The sequence below is a fragment of the Aegilops tauschii genome, chromosome 4 (assembly GCF_002575655.3).
Source record: "Aegilops tauschii subsp. strangulata cultivar AL8/78 chromosome 4, Aet v6.0, whole genome shotgun sequence".
Lineage (NCBI taxonomy): Eukaryota > Viridiplantae > Streptophyta > Magnoliopsida > Poales > Poaceae > Aegilops > Aegilops tauschii.
In genome coordinates, this window is record NC_053038.3 from 124101843 (window position 1) to 124117136 (window position 15294).

The window sequence follows — 15294 nt, forward strand, 5'->3', positions numbered from 1 at the left end:
CGGTTGATGATGACCACGACTTTGACCAGGGTGTGGAGGGACATGACAATGAATCTTAAAAGAGCAAAGAGTTGGAGTGGGCTGAGGCAATGTGGGACAACAAAGGCAACATAGAGATCAGAAAACATTCCACCCTTTATTCACTTAGCAAGACCCAACAGAGCCACATATGCAAATAGCCCAAAAACGACGCAGGTAACTAAACATGCCTATCGAAATTGAAAGGATATAATTCATATAGAAAAATGTTTGGAGCAGAGAAATTTTGGAGGAAGAGTCTTACCACATGTTTCTTTTCTTTGACGTCTCCGATTCCTATATTCTTCTTGGAGAAAATTTGCAAAACAAAGCATCATGTTTGCGCATGAGTTTGCTAAAATCCATCGAAACACTGCTCAACAAAGGCAACGGTCTACAAAAACCATCAATTTTTTGTAATTTTTTTTGCAAGAAACACTGCTCAACTAGTCGCGTTTTGACACCGAATATGACCGATGAGGCCCATCGTCAGTGTTGATGTGGCACCAAGTCTTCATACCACTTGATAGGAACGTTAAGTTGAGGAAGGGCCCACCTGTCATTGCCCATTCGCATTTGCATTTTGTTAAGCACCTCATGTGCATCGACCGTTTCATGCTCTCTACCACGCACAACACGACATCGTGGAGGTTGCCGACCGCCGACACCTGCACCCCGCGTTCGCCCCGCACATCAGCACTGGGCCCCATCGGTCAGATTCTATGTCAATACGCGGTCAGCCAAGCAGTTAGTGCTTCTAGAAAACAAATTACTCAAAGATGGTGGTTTTTAGAAACTGTTAGCATTTCAACGGTTTTCGAAGAACTCACGTGCAATTGTGATGGTTTTATGCAATTTACTCCTTGTGTGATGTCCAAACAACAGTTTTTGAGTTTTTTTTTTTTTTTTTGCGGTTTTAGTTCCTGTAGGAATCCTTGATGCACGACATCTCAATTCTTGCGTTTCCATACATATGTTCCAAAGGAAGCGTCCCTAATTTCCTGTCCTGACAGCAATCGTATGATACAAACCACGTATATCCAAGAATTCAGTTACTTTTATCGCAAAAAAAATGGAATTCAGTTACTTGGACAAATCTAATGTGCAGATTGCACATGTTGACGTGTACTGATTATCATCATTTCCCATTTTCTGACGCTTTATGAGCAATTGGGCTTACAGAAGGAAGCACGTAATGAGAGATATCTGGGGCTTCCGGTCCACGTTGGTCAGTCAGGAACTAATATGTTTGGGTACATTAAAGATCGTATTTGGGAACGCATTCAGGGGTGGATGGAAAAGCTGCTGTTAAAGATTAATAGCATGATTGACAGATATTTCTGGGCTCAACAGGAAAATGAGAACAAGGTTCATTGGATTAGTTGGGAGAAGCTTACACTGTCAAAGGATAAAGGACAAAGGATCTTCATTCATTCAACTTGGCCATGCTAGCTAAACAGGGTTGGCGATTATTGACCACCCCATCTTCCCTGTGTGCATGGGTGTTACGGGCCAAATACTATCTGCACAGCGATGTGTTGCAGGCACAGCCAAAGGAAGGAATCTCGTATACATGGAGAAGCATTTTGAAAGGTGTGGAATTGTTAAAGGAGTGATTAAGAGTAGGAGATGGATCATCGATACAAATTTGGACATGTCCATGGGTCCCTTGTAAGTAGGAAGACGACCAACCAATTACACCGAAGGGTCTTTCCATCCCGCGAAAGGTAGATGAATTGCTTGATCCATACACTGGCGTGCCGAGCCAATTCTTTTGCTGGCTTCTAGAATAGGCTAGGATGTCCCCTACATTCTAGAAGCCCAATCAAATTTATTTATTTTAGAAGCCTACTAATTAAGACTTGACTAATAAGCTCTTAAAAAATCATTTTTGGTTGGGCTTCTAGAAGCCTAAAATTGCCACCAAAAGAACTAGCCTATGCCATTCAAGCTGCTCAAGGGTGGTGAATGACCATTACCGAGACAAATGCTATGGAGCTCAAGAAGGCCATCAGGTAGACCGACTTGGACCTGGCACCAGTGGGTCTTTATTTGAGAAATAAAAACTGTTCTTAATATACATTTTTCTGTCTTTTAAGGTGACATTTTGTCCCAAAACTTGTAATATACATTTTTCTGTCTTTAAGGTGACATTTTGTCCCAGAACTTGTAATAAGGTTGTGTATGCCTTAGCGGCGTTCGGTTCGAAGATGGACGTCGAGCCCCAAGCCGTATGGCCGGGTGGCGCTCCCACCTTTGTCCGAGACTTGGTGGCCAGCGACATTGCTGTGCACGTTGGTTAATGGAATAAAGATATTCCATGTCAAAAAACCAGAAGTATATGCATAAAGATCAGCTTCGGCAAGGTTACCAGAAGCAGTTTCAACGTCGACCAACAACCACCTAGTCAATCTATAGTTACACAAATCTGTCAGCACAGCTCCAACGTTTTCCCTATTCGTCTTTCATGGCCGTCTGATGCCTCCTTCTCTGTGCAACCTCGACAAGCAGAGTCAGCAGAGCTTCGCATACCTGCGACGTGTTCGCCTGATCCCCGGGCTCCTCATTCATCGAGGAATACACCATCCACGCATGGTCCAGCTTCCGCTCTGGTCGGACCGCCACCGATCCGGGAACTTCAGCATCCTTCCTCGTCACAAGACCGTCACTCTTCTCACCATACCTCGCCACCAGCAGCTGCGAGCATGCTGCCAAGGCAGCTGAAAGTGGCATTACAACCGGAATCCTCGCAGGATTGCCGTCAGCGGCAACCGGGAGCTCCACATGCGCGACATGAGAGAGGGCTGTCAGCACACTTGGGGTGATGCTTGCCTCCGTGTGGAATGATACAATTGGCACCTCGGGGGGCAATGGGTGCTGCGCCAGGAATTCTTTCCTCCTTTCATATGTCAGATCTTCTAGTGCCTGCAGATCACCCTGGAGAAACCCAAATGATTATGAAATTAAATTTGGTGTCATCCACTGTGTAAGCTGGCATGGTAATGATTGCAATGATCAATTCACAGAAAATACCTTAAGGACTTTTGAAACCAAAATCTCCATAAGCTTGCGTAGCATGACATAGTCACCAAGCTGCCCCTCTCTCAGGATATCAGAAGCAACTGGGCTTCCTCCATAGGGGCTTTGAGCTAGTACCAAACCTGCAACCTTGTCTTTCAGTTGTGGCCAGTAGAGTGACAGAGCTGCTGCCGCATCTACACCACCCTTGCTGTGACCGAGAAGTAGCACACGTTTCCTTGATCCCCAGTATATTTCTTCAATGTATTCCTTTATCTCCCTTGCGTTTTTACTTACTGAAGACTGAAGGACACCTTTAGTATCACTTGATGAAAATAATATATCAAGAGAAGAACACAAACTAATATAGGTAAGTACCTCACTGTGAATCTTGGCAATGTGACAAACCAGACCCATTTTGGAGAAGTATGCTTTTGTCTTCACAAAGTAAAGTGGCCCGTGGTTACTAAATAAACCTGTAAAAGCAGAAGAACATGTGTAACCACAAAAGTTCCATAAATTGTTTTCAGTACCGACATAGCATCAGACTAACCTGGAACTAACAAATACACCACCGCATCAGGTAGCTTGTGCTCATTTTTTCTGGAGAGGAGTAAAATAAATACATAAGATAGTTACGAAAAGCATTCTTTACATATTGTAAAAACTGAGATTCAGTGTTTTATTTTCACTGACCTCACGGAGTCAAGTATCTCCAAAAATCTGGTCGTCCCATCCTCAGCTGCAGGTAAGCCTTGAGTGCGCTGAAGCCATCCGATATCATCTGCTGAACCACGTACAGTTTTCCGAGCACGATCTACGAGACTGCATATAGACATATAAAGAATCCACCATTATATTCTAATTCCAATTTAATCTAAAAATAATAAGAAAACACTGCTGGTTTAAATGAAAATAGATATAGTTGAAAAGTATAATACACAAATGACAGAGCAATCTCTACCCTTGAAATAGTGAAGCTCCATTCTGAAAAACACGAAAAGGTGCCATCTGCCCTGAGATGTCCGAGATTTCTTGAGAGGAACTTATTACACTGGGAGACAAGCTACTGCCATCCAACTCTGCAGAAGAAGTCTGAAGAGCAGGCCTGCCAGAAGTTGAGACCGGTGGAAGTATTGCTAGTTCTTGGCCTTCCTCCGGTATTCCTGTAATAGAGAGTAAAGATAATGAAGGGGTTCAACCAGATTTATGACATGAATAAAAAAAATCTTACGGCATAATCGTCAGTCAAAACAAGAAATCTAACCTGTGTAACCAGGCACCGGGAGGCACTGGGTAAAATACGAAGCTATTTGGGCAAGATTAGACGCAGCTTGGTTTAATGCTGGGACAGAGGGAAAGAGTTCTGAATCTTCAGCCCTATAGACTGATTGGCTATCGTCAACCTAGATATTGTGATTTATCAGTAACTATTTTGTTAGCAAAAGGAAGTGATAAAACAAAAAAACAAAAAATGACCACAGGGGCCTTTAGCCAGCATACTGCAGGTAACGGATACGTAAGTAACAACCCTGTCCTGGCACTAAGGTTAAGTAAGCCAAATCACTTGGCAACTTGGCTTGGTGGGTTTTTGTGGACGTTAATTGCACGACGCAGCAAGCAAGTTGGGTTCAGAATACTGCAGGAATTGCCATTTAATCATTCGCGTTGGATAAAATGGCTACACGAGTAGCAGACCAATTTCCTTGTGAAAGGAATGTCAACTCTCGACTTGAATAGGCTCAATTCAATTCCTTTCACCTAGTGACGGGCATGCTTATATTTCTGCAGATTTATATAATTAAAAAAACATAGAAGTGTTGCTGCAATGTGGTAAAGTTGATGGACCAAACCCTTCCTTCCGAATTAAACTTGAAAATGTATATGAAGAAGACCAGTAGTACGGAGGAAGGATAAGGATAATAAGGGGTTGAAAAGTTCAGGTTTATTATGGCAGGCAGCAAACAAGGCAAACAGACAGCTATGACTGCTGCCTGCTTCATTCCTACCATGACAAGAAAAAACTGCAGTACCAAATTCCTAACCCAGCCAGGTAATATCTGAACATAGAAATATTCAAGGCATAGGAAGGTGGGTAGTAACAGCAAGAGGAAAACAAGTAGAGATCAAGATGAACACGCATACGTACCGACGCGGAAGTAGAAGGCTCTCCCTGTGCTGAGGGCTCCATGCTGGACCGATGGATCCGCTAGTCCCAGATATTAGTCCTAACGCGCTGGAAGAATACGGATTGAGAGGACCACGAACGATAAAAGTTAAGAGGAATGAATGAATTAGGAACGAAACAAAACAATCTCGATTCGATCGGCTGACAGACGGACTGACCAAAGGAAACGGGAATCGGAACCACGAACCGGTGGATCCAGGAGGCGGCGGCTCGGCTGTCTTCTCCAGCGGGGGTGAGGTGGGGGTGTGGCGGCGGGAGAGGAGAAATTCCGTTTCGTGGGGAGGCAGGAGGGGACGGGACGGTAGTCGGTTTCTGCGGCAAGAAGTTGGTGGGAGCCTGGGAGGGAGGGAGAAGACGACTCCCCCACGGACACGCGGCGCACCAGCAGCCCCAGTTCACCCGTGACTTCACCTCGACTACCCTAGGGGCGTGTTTGGTTACATTGCCGATTCAGCCTGGCCCGGCGATTCTGACTCTATTGAGCCGGTTTGAGGAGATGCAGGCAAAAAACCCTAGATGCATATAGTTTGGTTACCTGCATGCCCCTAGTTGCATGAGACAAACATTTTTGACCCAGCGATTCGCATTGCATTAGGTGCACATATGACATGGTGTTTGGTTGCAACCTGCATAAGGTGTTGTCGCCACTTCTATCTAGTGGTGACCTTACCACACACAATCTGAACATAGTGCCAGCTAGTTAAACAAATGACAGTTCAGCCTAACTACAATCAAATGACAGATCAAATTATTAAGAGCCATTGGCTAAATAGGGGATAGTTCATCGGTGTTGCTGCTTCATCTTCCTCTTCTGCTGCTGCTGCTTCTTCTTCCTCTTCTTCTGTGCTTCTGCTGCTGTTTCTTCTTCCTCTTCTTCAAATCCCGCACTGACCTCTGTTAAGCCACATTGCCTCTGCCCACTCCAACCTTTTGTTCTTCCAACCGTCATTGTCAAATGCCTCCACACCATGGCCAGAGCTAACAACATCGTCAGGCTCGACCTCTTCCTCCTCAGGCACGTGTTCATCAAAGCCCCACTGGAGGATCCAGTTATGTAGAATGCAACAAGTAAGAACTAGCTTAACTTGAGTGGGGTATGGGTGGAATGGCTTCTGATCCAGGATCTTAAACCTATTCTTCAGAGCTCCAAATGCCCTCTCAACAGTTACTCTAAGGCTGGAGTGTCTGAGATTAAGCAGCTCCTGTGGAGTCCTAGGAAAGTTCCTACCAGAGAACTCGTTGAGATGGTACCTGGTTTTTCTGAAGGGTGGAAGAACACCCGGCCGACATGCATAGCCAGCATCTCCAAGGTAGAACTTGCCGTCGGGGATGTTGATCCCATCAGGTCGACTCATGCTGTCAGTGAGAATGTTTGCATCATGCGCTGACCCCTCCCAGCCAGCCAGCACATATGTGAACCTGAGATCAAAGTCAACAGCAGCAAGCACATTCTGGCTTGTGTAGTGCTTCCTCCCCCTGTATGCTGCAGACTGTGACCTAGGAACTCTGGCAGTGACATGAGTATCATCTATTGCCCCAATGCAGTCCTGAAAATGGCATCACTAGCCTGTGTTAGTGCTGAACTTGCACAATACAAGCATATCAAGCCATGAAAAATGTATATTGTCAATGCTCACCTTGAAGTATGGATACCATCTTGGGCTTCTGCGAATCTTTGGTGGAGTCTGGCCAGATGGTCTCGTGATCATCTCTCCTCTAAGCTCCCCAACAGCAAAAAGCACCTGCTTGAAGTACCTAGAGATGGTCTCCATTAACCTCCTGAACGTGTTGTGAATGACCCTGAACCCCTGGTTATGGCCAACAACATAGAGGAACATGGCCACTTGCTCTTCGACACTGGTGTTGATGCTATCTTGTAACAGGCCCCTGCTCCTGAAGGTCTCGACAAGCCTGGAAAATGGTGCTTTTTTCATTCTAAGCATCCACAGAGCCTCGACGTCATTGCAGTTGTAGATGTAGTTCAGATTTTGGATCCTCTCCTATTCCCGGGGAAACAATGGACCATAGCGGATCAACGGTCTCCCAACACGACGAACATCTCTCTGGTGCATGAACATGACCCATGCCTGAATCACACTAATCAGTGCTGCTTCCTGGATTATCAGCCTCATCCGTGCGTCCATAACCTAGTCGACATCGACGGTTCGTTCAGTGGGAAATCGATCCTACACCTAGCTTAAAGGCCTAACCACTGAGCTAACAAAGGGGGAGGGGGTGCTGCTTACCGGCATCGGAGACGAGGACGGCGTAGGGGGAGCCATGGCACAGAGTAGGTCGACCAGACGGTGGCTAACAGCAAGGGGAGCACCAGATCAGCCGCAAACGCTGCCGCCTCTTCCGCCGCCGCCGCCTATAGCGCAGATCTGAAATCGCAGCCGCCACCAGTGGTGAGGCAGTGGAGAAGAAAGGGGGGCAGTGGCTATGGGTGAGCGAGTGAAAGGGGGTGAGGCAAATTTGGCGCCGGGACGGCGCGCCAGATTTCCATCTCCCGCCATCCCCCCTCGCCCGCGCCTCGCTCCCGCCCAGAGACCTCGCGCCGCACTCAGCCTGGCTCGCGAGAAACTGCCGATCCGAGGGTTTCCAGCAAGCCAGGCTCTGGGCTGCTTTGAGAAGCGTGCGATGCAGGCCCAACAGGAAAACCAGGCAACCAAACAGGCCTCTCCCTTCCCGCGCGGGCCTGGTTGGGCTCGGTGCGGGCAACCAAACACACCCTAGATAAATCCCTCCACTAAGACTAGTCACAGTGAGGAGTAACTTAGAGTAGTAACATGCATACGTTACTAGTCTATGTTACTACCTCCACAGTGGGTAGTAACATATGTATTGTGTCATGCATCACTTTATTTATTAGGTTGTAGATTCATCTTTTTTTGATATGTGTGATGTTACAGTAACTAGCTATGTTTCCACATGCCTCTCTTTCTTTATTAATTACATGCCACATCATCTATTTTGCCTAGATAAGTGTGATGTTATCATTTATGTTACTTCCACTGTGGCTAGTCTAACTTTACTGTGTAGGGACTAACTGATTTAGGGGCTCTTTGGTTTGAGATTAAGTTTGCCTAAGGTTGAAGTTTGATCAATTTAGGTGGAGGTTTGATTCAAGTCACACATTAGTTAAGCCACACTAGGGTCCCACATCACATACACTTAAAAAGTGTGGCAAAATTCACTTAGGTTTGTCAGCTTATGGCTCCCATTTTAAACAACTAACCTTAGCCAAGTGTGACAACATTGTATGGCAAAGTATGGCATTGTTAAGCCTAAAACCAAACAACCCCCTTAGTATAAACTAACAAAAATATCAGTGTGTTGCAACAGAAAAAAGCATTCACACGTCTTTAACACGATAGTCATGATTGAGGACCTTAATGGGTCCACGTGCATCTAATCTATGTTCCCGCTTATTCTCCTTCTCACATTTGTTGACGATGGTCTTGGTGCTCACATAATCACAACGCGTGTCTCTCTTTCTCTTCAGATAAGATGAGAAATCTGACTTTTTTCAGAGGTTTTGTCGAGGCGTACATGTGTGGTTATAGAGCAAGTTGTTTTCCCAAAAGTAGCGGCGGACGGGCAAAAGCACTAATGAATTTATTATTAGGTATAGATTTGTATTACAATATGGATGAAGGGCATAATAAAGGACAACTCAAATGCCGTAGTCAAATTACCCGTAAACATCTGGACCCCACAATTTGAACATTTTGAGTCATCCAACGTTATTCATCAAATATTTGTGGATGCGCGTCTGAATTTTCACAAATTGGAAAAAAATATGGGGCAGCTTTGGGGTGTTCTAACCTCCAGCATGTACGTGCTTCACAGCTCGGACCCAAAAAAACCATATTTTTTCCTGCTCCAACCACCACTTTGCGCTCTGCCCGTATTCATGTCGGTCAAGAGTGAACGTGACCAGTCACTGACGCATGCTGGCCAAAGGGCACGGCATTCACACTGGTTCAGGGGTTGAGGCACCTGCTCCGACCCGCTACTCGCGTTGTGTTAATGCCAGCTCAGAGCAGATGCAGCCGAACGGACGACGGGACGGATTAATTCCTATTACATTGAAGTCAGGTGCTCGTCCATCCACCTGTCGGGCATTGAACAGGCATGGCAACCGAGATACCCAATCCGGGTGTCCACATTCAAACCGGCGCCTATTCTGGCTAGAGCCCGATATATGAAGCACGGTCGCGCACGGCACAAACCTCGCCACATCTGCTTCCCTTTACTCCATCGTTCACGACTGCCAGTGTACCTTAGATTCAATTTGTCTGTCGCTCACAACCGCTGACGCAATGATCGCGAGTGGGAAAGTGTGGTGGAAGCGGCTCTCGCAGCGCCGCTGACATGAGACCGCGGGCATCGTCCATGACTCACAGGCCCAACACGTGAAACTCATAGAGGCCGGACTGCCTCGTAGCTCACTGAGGAGAGCTCTGTGGACAAGGTTCGTACGCTGGAGGAGGCGTTTGACAATGAGCCGAAGCAGGTGCCCACCCCCATGCCGATTGTGGGCTCCACCATGGCGTAGGAGCAGGCACACTTAGACATAGTCATGGCAGAGGACGAGCAACCGGAGCAGGCGGTGCTGCCAGTCTCCGTGTTTCAGATGATGTAGGAGGAGCATTGGTACAATCTAGAGCTCCTCAAGCAGCACTAGCTCGCGGAGCCTAGATCTTTGGTGAACGAGTCGTCGCTGACATGGCCATGGACGATCAGGGCTTCGTCAACGAGCAATGGGCACTCTACGAGTTTGTGCGCAACGCCTGCACCATCCTTCGTGTGCATTGGCAGCTCCACATCATGGAGGCGGAATGCGACCCCCCCCCCCTCTTTGAGAAGATTGAGGCAGAGGCGGTGCAAACGATCGCGGATGGTGACGCTGCCTGATGGCCTTCAATTGCATAGGATTTAGTTGTAGCATTTTTTATGTAAGAGTATCGATCCCACAGGGAGCAGCGGAATCAGAATTTTGCCTGTTGTAGTGAATTTGTACTTTTATGCTTGTAGATAATTGTACACTCAAAGCAAAGTGAGGGCGGAAATAAACTATAATTGAGTAATGGAACAAACTTTGAAGTAAATAGAGAACAATGACTGGAATAACTGATGGAACAACAAACGAGTAAGGCATTTTCAAGGAGTCTGGAATCCCCATTGGTATGTTTCTAGCGCACATATGCTTGGGCATAGTATGTTATGGATTCTTGAGCCACTCTTGACGATTATGCTGGGCGGAGCCGGGTACAGAACACATTCTACTCGAAGTAGACTTTGTACCACACATGCCACCATCATAGTCTCTCCCATAGGGTTACAACTCATGATAATTAATAATTTACCCCGTGGACGCGACCTCTCTAAGGGTTCTCCGTAATTGCCCCATCAATTGCAAAAGTTAGGAGTAAAGGCTTTGACTATCACCTTGAATTACCTTCACATCCTAGCCCTTTACAACAACAATAATATAATTCATGGTCATAAGGCACAAATGATGATTGGGGCCCTTTCACAACATTCACAAAGTTATTAAACTAAGCATTCAACAGAGGGTCTCATATCTAAATAACGGTTTAGATCCTACACATACCAGGGTACATCATATCCCCGAGAACTAGGGGTCTACTCACACATGGAGACAACAAACATCATGACAAGGGTGATGGCATACATGGATGGATGATTCGAATAACACACAAGATGATCCACTAGGGTTCCTGAGGTTACAATGGTAAGGATGTGGATAATGATGATGATGACGGTGGTGATGATGTTGTAGCCCCCTTGTGCGTGAGGAAGATAGCCCCCTTCTCCTTGTTAATCCCTCCTCCAGATGATCTCCGGAGGCTAGGGTTCTGCCCGCTCGACAGGTTTCTAGTCTCTCTGAGCGTCTGATCCTCGATTCGATTTCACGAGTGGAATTAGTCGATCCGGCGGCGGTATTGGCACTCCATACGACCGCCCATGCGAGCCGGCGCGGTCGCATGGGACGCCATCTTTTGCTCTGGAAGCGCGGTGACGATTCCTTCTTTGGCCTTCTTGCTTTATTCTTTTATGGTAGGTGATTATCACTTTAAATAGGTGATTCCACTACCATTTCTGTAGATTTCTTCCATATTATGCTAAATGGTCCAAAAAGCGTTACCTGAGAGATTATTAACAAAAAGTGGTGCACGAACGCAGTAAAATTCCATAAAGCCTACCATGTAGGCGCAAAATACTTGGTAAAATTATCACATAAATTGGACTCATCACTGCCAACGTCGGCAACTACGTGTCATTCATGTGCGCCGCAACGACCACGAGTTCGAACCATCCACATCGATCATCGACCTCACCTCCACCAGCGACATTAGCAACCAGGCGGCGGACTCCGACGAGAAAGAGTAGCACATGTGACATGGAAGTTCCCACGTCCAACAAAGAGTGGGAGGTGGGAGACTGACATGCCCACGACAAGGGAAGAGTAGACCAGGGTCAGCGACTTTTGCTATGTAAAAAATATCCTACTATTAAATGATGTGTCCACTTTTATTTGATGCACCAGGTTGGATGCCCAGCTTCGCTAGCGCTATCCGCGGAAAATTTGCATATCTGTTTTGATGGATGGCGTTGGATATGCCCTTATCAGAATCAAAACAAATAGCACTCTGTGCATGGTTCCAAATACTTGATTTTTTTAGTAACAAAGTATGTGTTATATACCAAGAATTTCCTTTCCATGGGATATGCCAACAAATTTGTATGTTTAGAAACTCTATTCATATACGGATTCGATACTATGCTTTCGATGATATATTCAACACATTTGACCCGCGCCGACCCATAAATATCCATAATTTCATGGAAAATCCACATCGTTCTTTCCTCCTCTTGAACAAAAGACCCCAGGCAATCAGGTTTCCTCTTCCTCCCGTTGGTGCCCCGCCTTTGATGGCATTTGGGTCGTGCAGGTGTGGCGGATCTCGACCCCTATCGGCGGGAGGGAGCCCGCTCTCGTTCTTATTAGGTTTAGCGTCTTGGTTAGGGTTGTGAGGTGGTGACGATGTTCCTTACTAGAAATAATGTCTCCCACTTTCATCCTTGTACCGATGATGCATCTATCATTGTCGGAGGGCGAGTGGAGGTGTGTTTCCATTGGATCTCGCGGGGAATCGGTCGATACTGGTCTTCGGTGGATCTGTTTGGATCCAGTCTTTGTTTGGCTGTTTAAAAGTTTGATCCTTGCAGTCTACGACTCTCTTCATCGGTGGTGGTTAATGTTCAGGTGGAATGGGCCTGTTGGGTTTTATCACGATGACTTCTTGTGGTGTCCTACTTCGAGGGGAAATGATCACATCGAGGATTTGGGTAAATTGGAAGGAAAATATGAGAGGTAGATGAAGGGGGGTAGAGAGACAGATGGGGAATTTCAATTTAATTCATCAAGCATGAGCGTTAGAGGGACAACACTCCGCTTATCTTCCTTCTTACGATTGGGACCTATGGTCCATACACCCATTCTTGCCACTCTCTTCTTCTTGACGCTTACCCCATCTTTATCTCACCCTAGGCGACGTCTTCTTCGGATGCGTCATCGTCCGAGTCCACTAGATCGAGGATCTTGTGGTCCGCCTCTGCCACTCTCAAGGTCGCATTGACCTGTCGCACAGGCGTGATAGTCACCACGCCTTGATGAAAGGGTCGATATAGTTGACTAGAGGGGGGTGAATAGGCAACTAACAATTTTTAGCTTTTCTTTACCAATTTAAACTTTGCATCAAAGTAGGTTGTCTAGATATGCAACTAGGTGAGCGACCTATATGATGCAACAACAACAAGCACACAAGCAAGCAAGGGAAACAACACAATATAAGCTTGCACAAGTAAAGGCACGAGATAACCAAGAGTGGAGCCGGTGAAGACGAGGATGTGTTACCAAAGTTCCTTCCTTTGAGGGGAAGTACGTCTCCGTTGGAGCGGTGTGGAGGCACAATGCTCCCCAAGAAGCCACTAGGGCCACCATATTCTCCTCACGCCCTCACACAATGCGAGATGCCGTGATTCCACTATTGGTGCCCTTGGAGGCGGCGACTGAACCTTTACAAACAAGGTCGGGGCAATCTCCACAGCTTAATTGGAGGCTCCCAACGACACCACGAAGCTTCACCACAATGGAATATGGCTCCGCGGTGACCTCAACCGTCTAGGGTGCTCAAACACCCGAGAGTAACAAGATCTGCAAGGGATTAGTGGGGGGAATCAAATTTCTCTTGGTGGAAGTGTAGATCGTGGCCTTCTCAACCAATCCCTAGAAAATCAACAAGTTTGATTGGCTAGGGAGAGAGATCGGGCGAAAGTGGAGCTTAGAGCAACAATGGAGCTTGGGGATGGAAGAGGTGGTCAACTTGGAGAAGAAGACTCCCCTTCTATAGTGATAGAACAAATCCAACCATTATCCACTAACTCAGCATGCGATGAGTGGTACTACTGCACCCGGCAAGCGGTACTACCGCAAGGGTCCGCGGTACTACCGTAGGGCACTGCGGTACTACCGCTGGCGTGGCAGGAGCTAGACCAGCCTTTGGCAACAAGGCTGAGGGCGGTAGAACTGCTGGCGCGGTACTACCGCTCCCCCTTGCGGTACTACCGCAAGGCACGGTTGGTCTAGACTTGGAAGGCACGGACATATAAAAATACATCTGTGGCTACTTCCGCTGAGTTTCGATCTATGCAAAAGTCCGACACGGTACTACCGCAAGCCTGGAGCGGTACTACCGCGTAGGGCGCGGATGTAAAAAATTACATCCGCCCCTACTTCCGTTTATGCTGCTGTGCCTGGCCAGAGCTCACGGTACTACCGCGCCCTTGCAGCGGTACTACCGCGTAGGGCGCGGATGTAATAATTTACATCCGCCCCTACAGCCGCTCGTGCAGCTGAGCCTGGCCAGAGGCCACGGTACTACCGCTCCCAAGGAGGGGTACTACCATGAGCACCTACGGTACTACCGCGCCTACGGCCGGTACTACCGCAAGGGCCTGCGGTACTACCGCTTTGAAGGGCAGTAGTACCGCATGCCCCAGTATAGCAACACTAGGAGTCCTTCATTTTGCAAAGACACGGATAAACGGAGGATGCTCCAAAGAGCCAACAGAAAGGTGGTGCAAAAGGAATAGACGTGTACGTGTTGATTCCACCCAAACCTTTCCAACACGGACCCCCTCTTAATAGTATGACTTTCCTACGACTCAAAACCACCGGAAAGAAACGTAGAGAAACGCCGTCCTCAATAGTCTTCGAGGGGCACCAAATCGTCTTGTGCCTAGTCATGATATGTCTGAAATGCTCAATGCACACGATTAGTCCGCAAATGCATTGTCATCAATCACCAAAACACCTAAGGGATAAATATGCCCTTACAATCTCCCCCTTTTTGGTGGATTGATAACAATACGGGATTTGCACATAGGGATAAAAAAATAGATCATTGGCAAACCCCACCTCTATAAAATATGGACGGGCTCCCCTTAGATGTGTGCTTTCTAGAGAAATGCTTTGGACTGCATGGCACACATACTAGGATCAACACTCCCCCTATATTTTATAGACAAGGCATATCTTGCAACAACAAAGCTAACACTAAGCAAGGAGGCAAGATACTAACAAAGAGCATAAAGAAAAGGGCACAAGATAGCATAGGCTCATGAGCTACTAAGTACGAAAGACAATAAGGTACGCTAGAGTGCATATGTATTACACCATATGAAAGGGAACCTGGTCTCACAAGCACAAATCAAACCAAAGCAAACGAGGTCCAACAGACTGAAAGCAAAGCGACAAAGCGAAACAACATGACACACGACTCGCAAATCCTACACTCTCTCCCCCTTTGGCATCGAGACACTAAGAAGGTAGAGAGGACACCTACGACACAAGTGGTGGCTCAAGCTGAAGTGATCACTCGTCATGCTCCTCGTCGGTCTCGGCAGTGGGGATGGTCTCCTCGTCAGATTCAGTCCACTGGTAGCCCTGCTTCACCATCCATTCAGCCTCTGGGGTG

The 15294-nt window shown here is 46.9% G+C and overlaps 1 protein-coding gene and 1 pseudogene across 2 annotated transcripts; both read right to left on the minus strand.

The window, feature by feature from the left end:
• Window positions 1-2317: 2317 nt before the first annotated feature.
• Window positions 2318-5640, minus strand: LOC109779119 (uncharacterized). Of its 2 annotated transcripts, none has more exons than XM_020337722.4 (9): window positions 5383-5640; window positions 5186-5272; window positions 4304-4442; window positions 4001-4202; window positions 3733-3861; window positions 3590-3639; window positions 3415-3512; window positions 3052-3339; window positions 2318-2955 (listed from the first exon to the last, which is right to left on the minus strand). In XM_020337722.4, the coding sequence occupies exons 2-9, from the start codon at window positions 5225-5227 to the stop codon at window positions 2473-2475; spliced, it is 1431 nt and encodes a 476-aa protein (XP_020193311.1). In that variant the 5' UTR covers window positions 5228-5272; window positions 5383-5640; the 3' UTR covers window positions 2318-2472. The 2 variants fall into 2 exon arrangements, with proteins under 2 accessions (XP_020193311.1, XP_020193312.1); XM_020337723.4 differs by having other exon boundaries at window positions 5412-5621.
• Window positions 5641-6099: 459 nt separating this feature from the next.
• Window positions 6100-15294, minus strand: part of LOC109779115 (uncharacterized) — a 30744-nt pseudogene continuing 21549 nt past the window's right edge.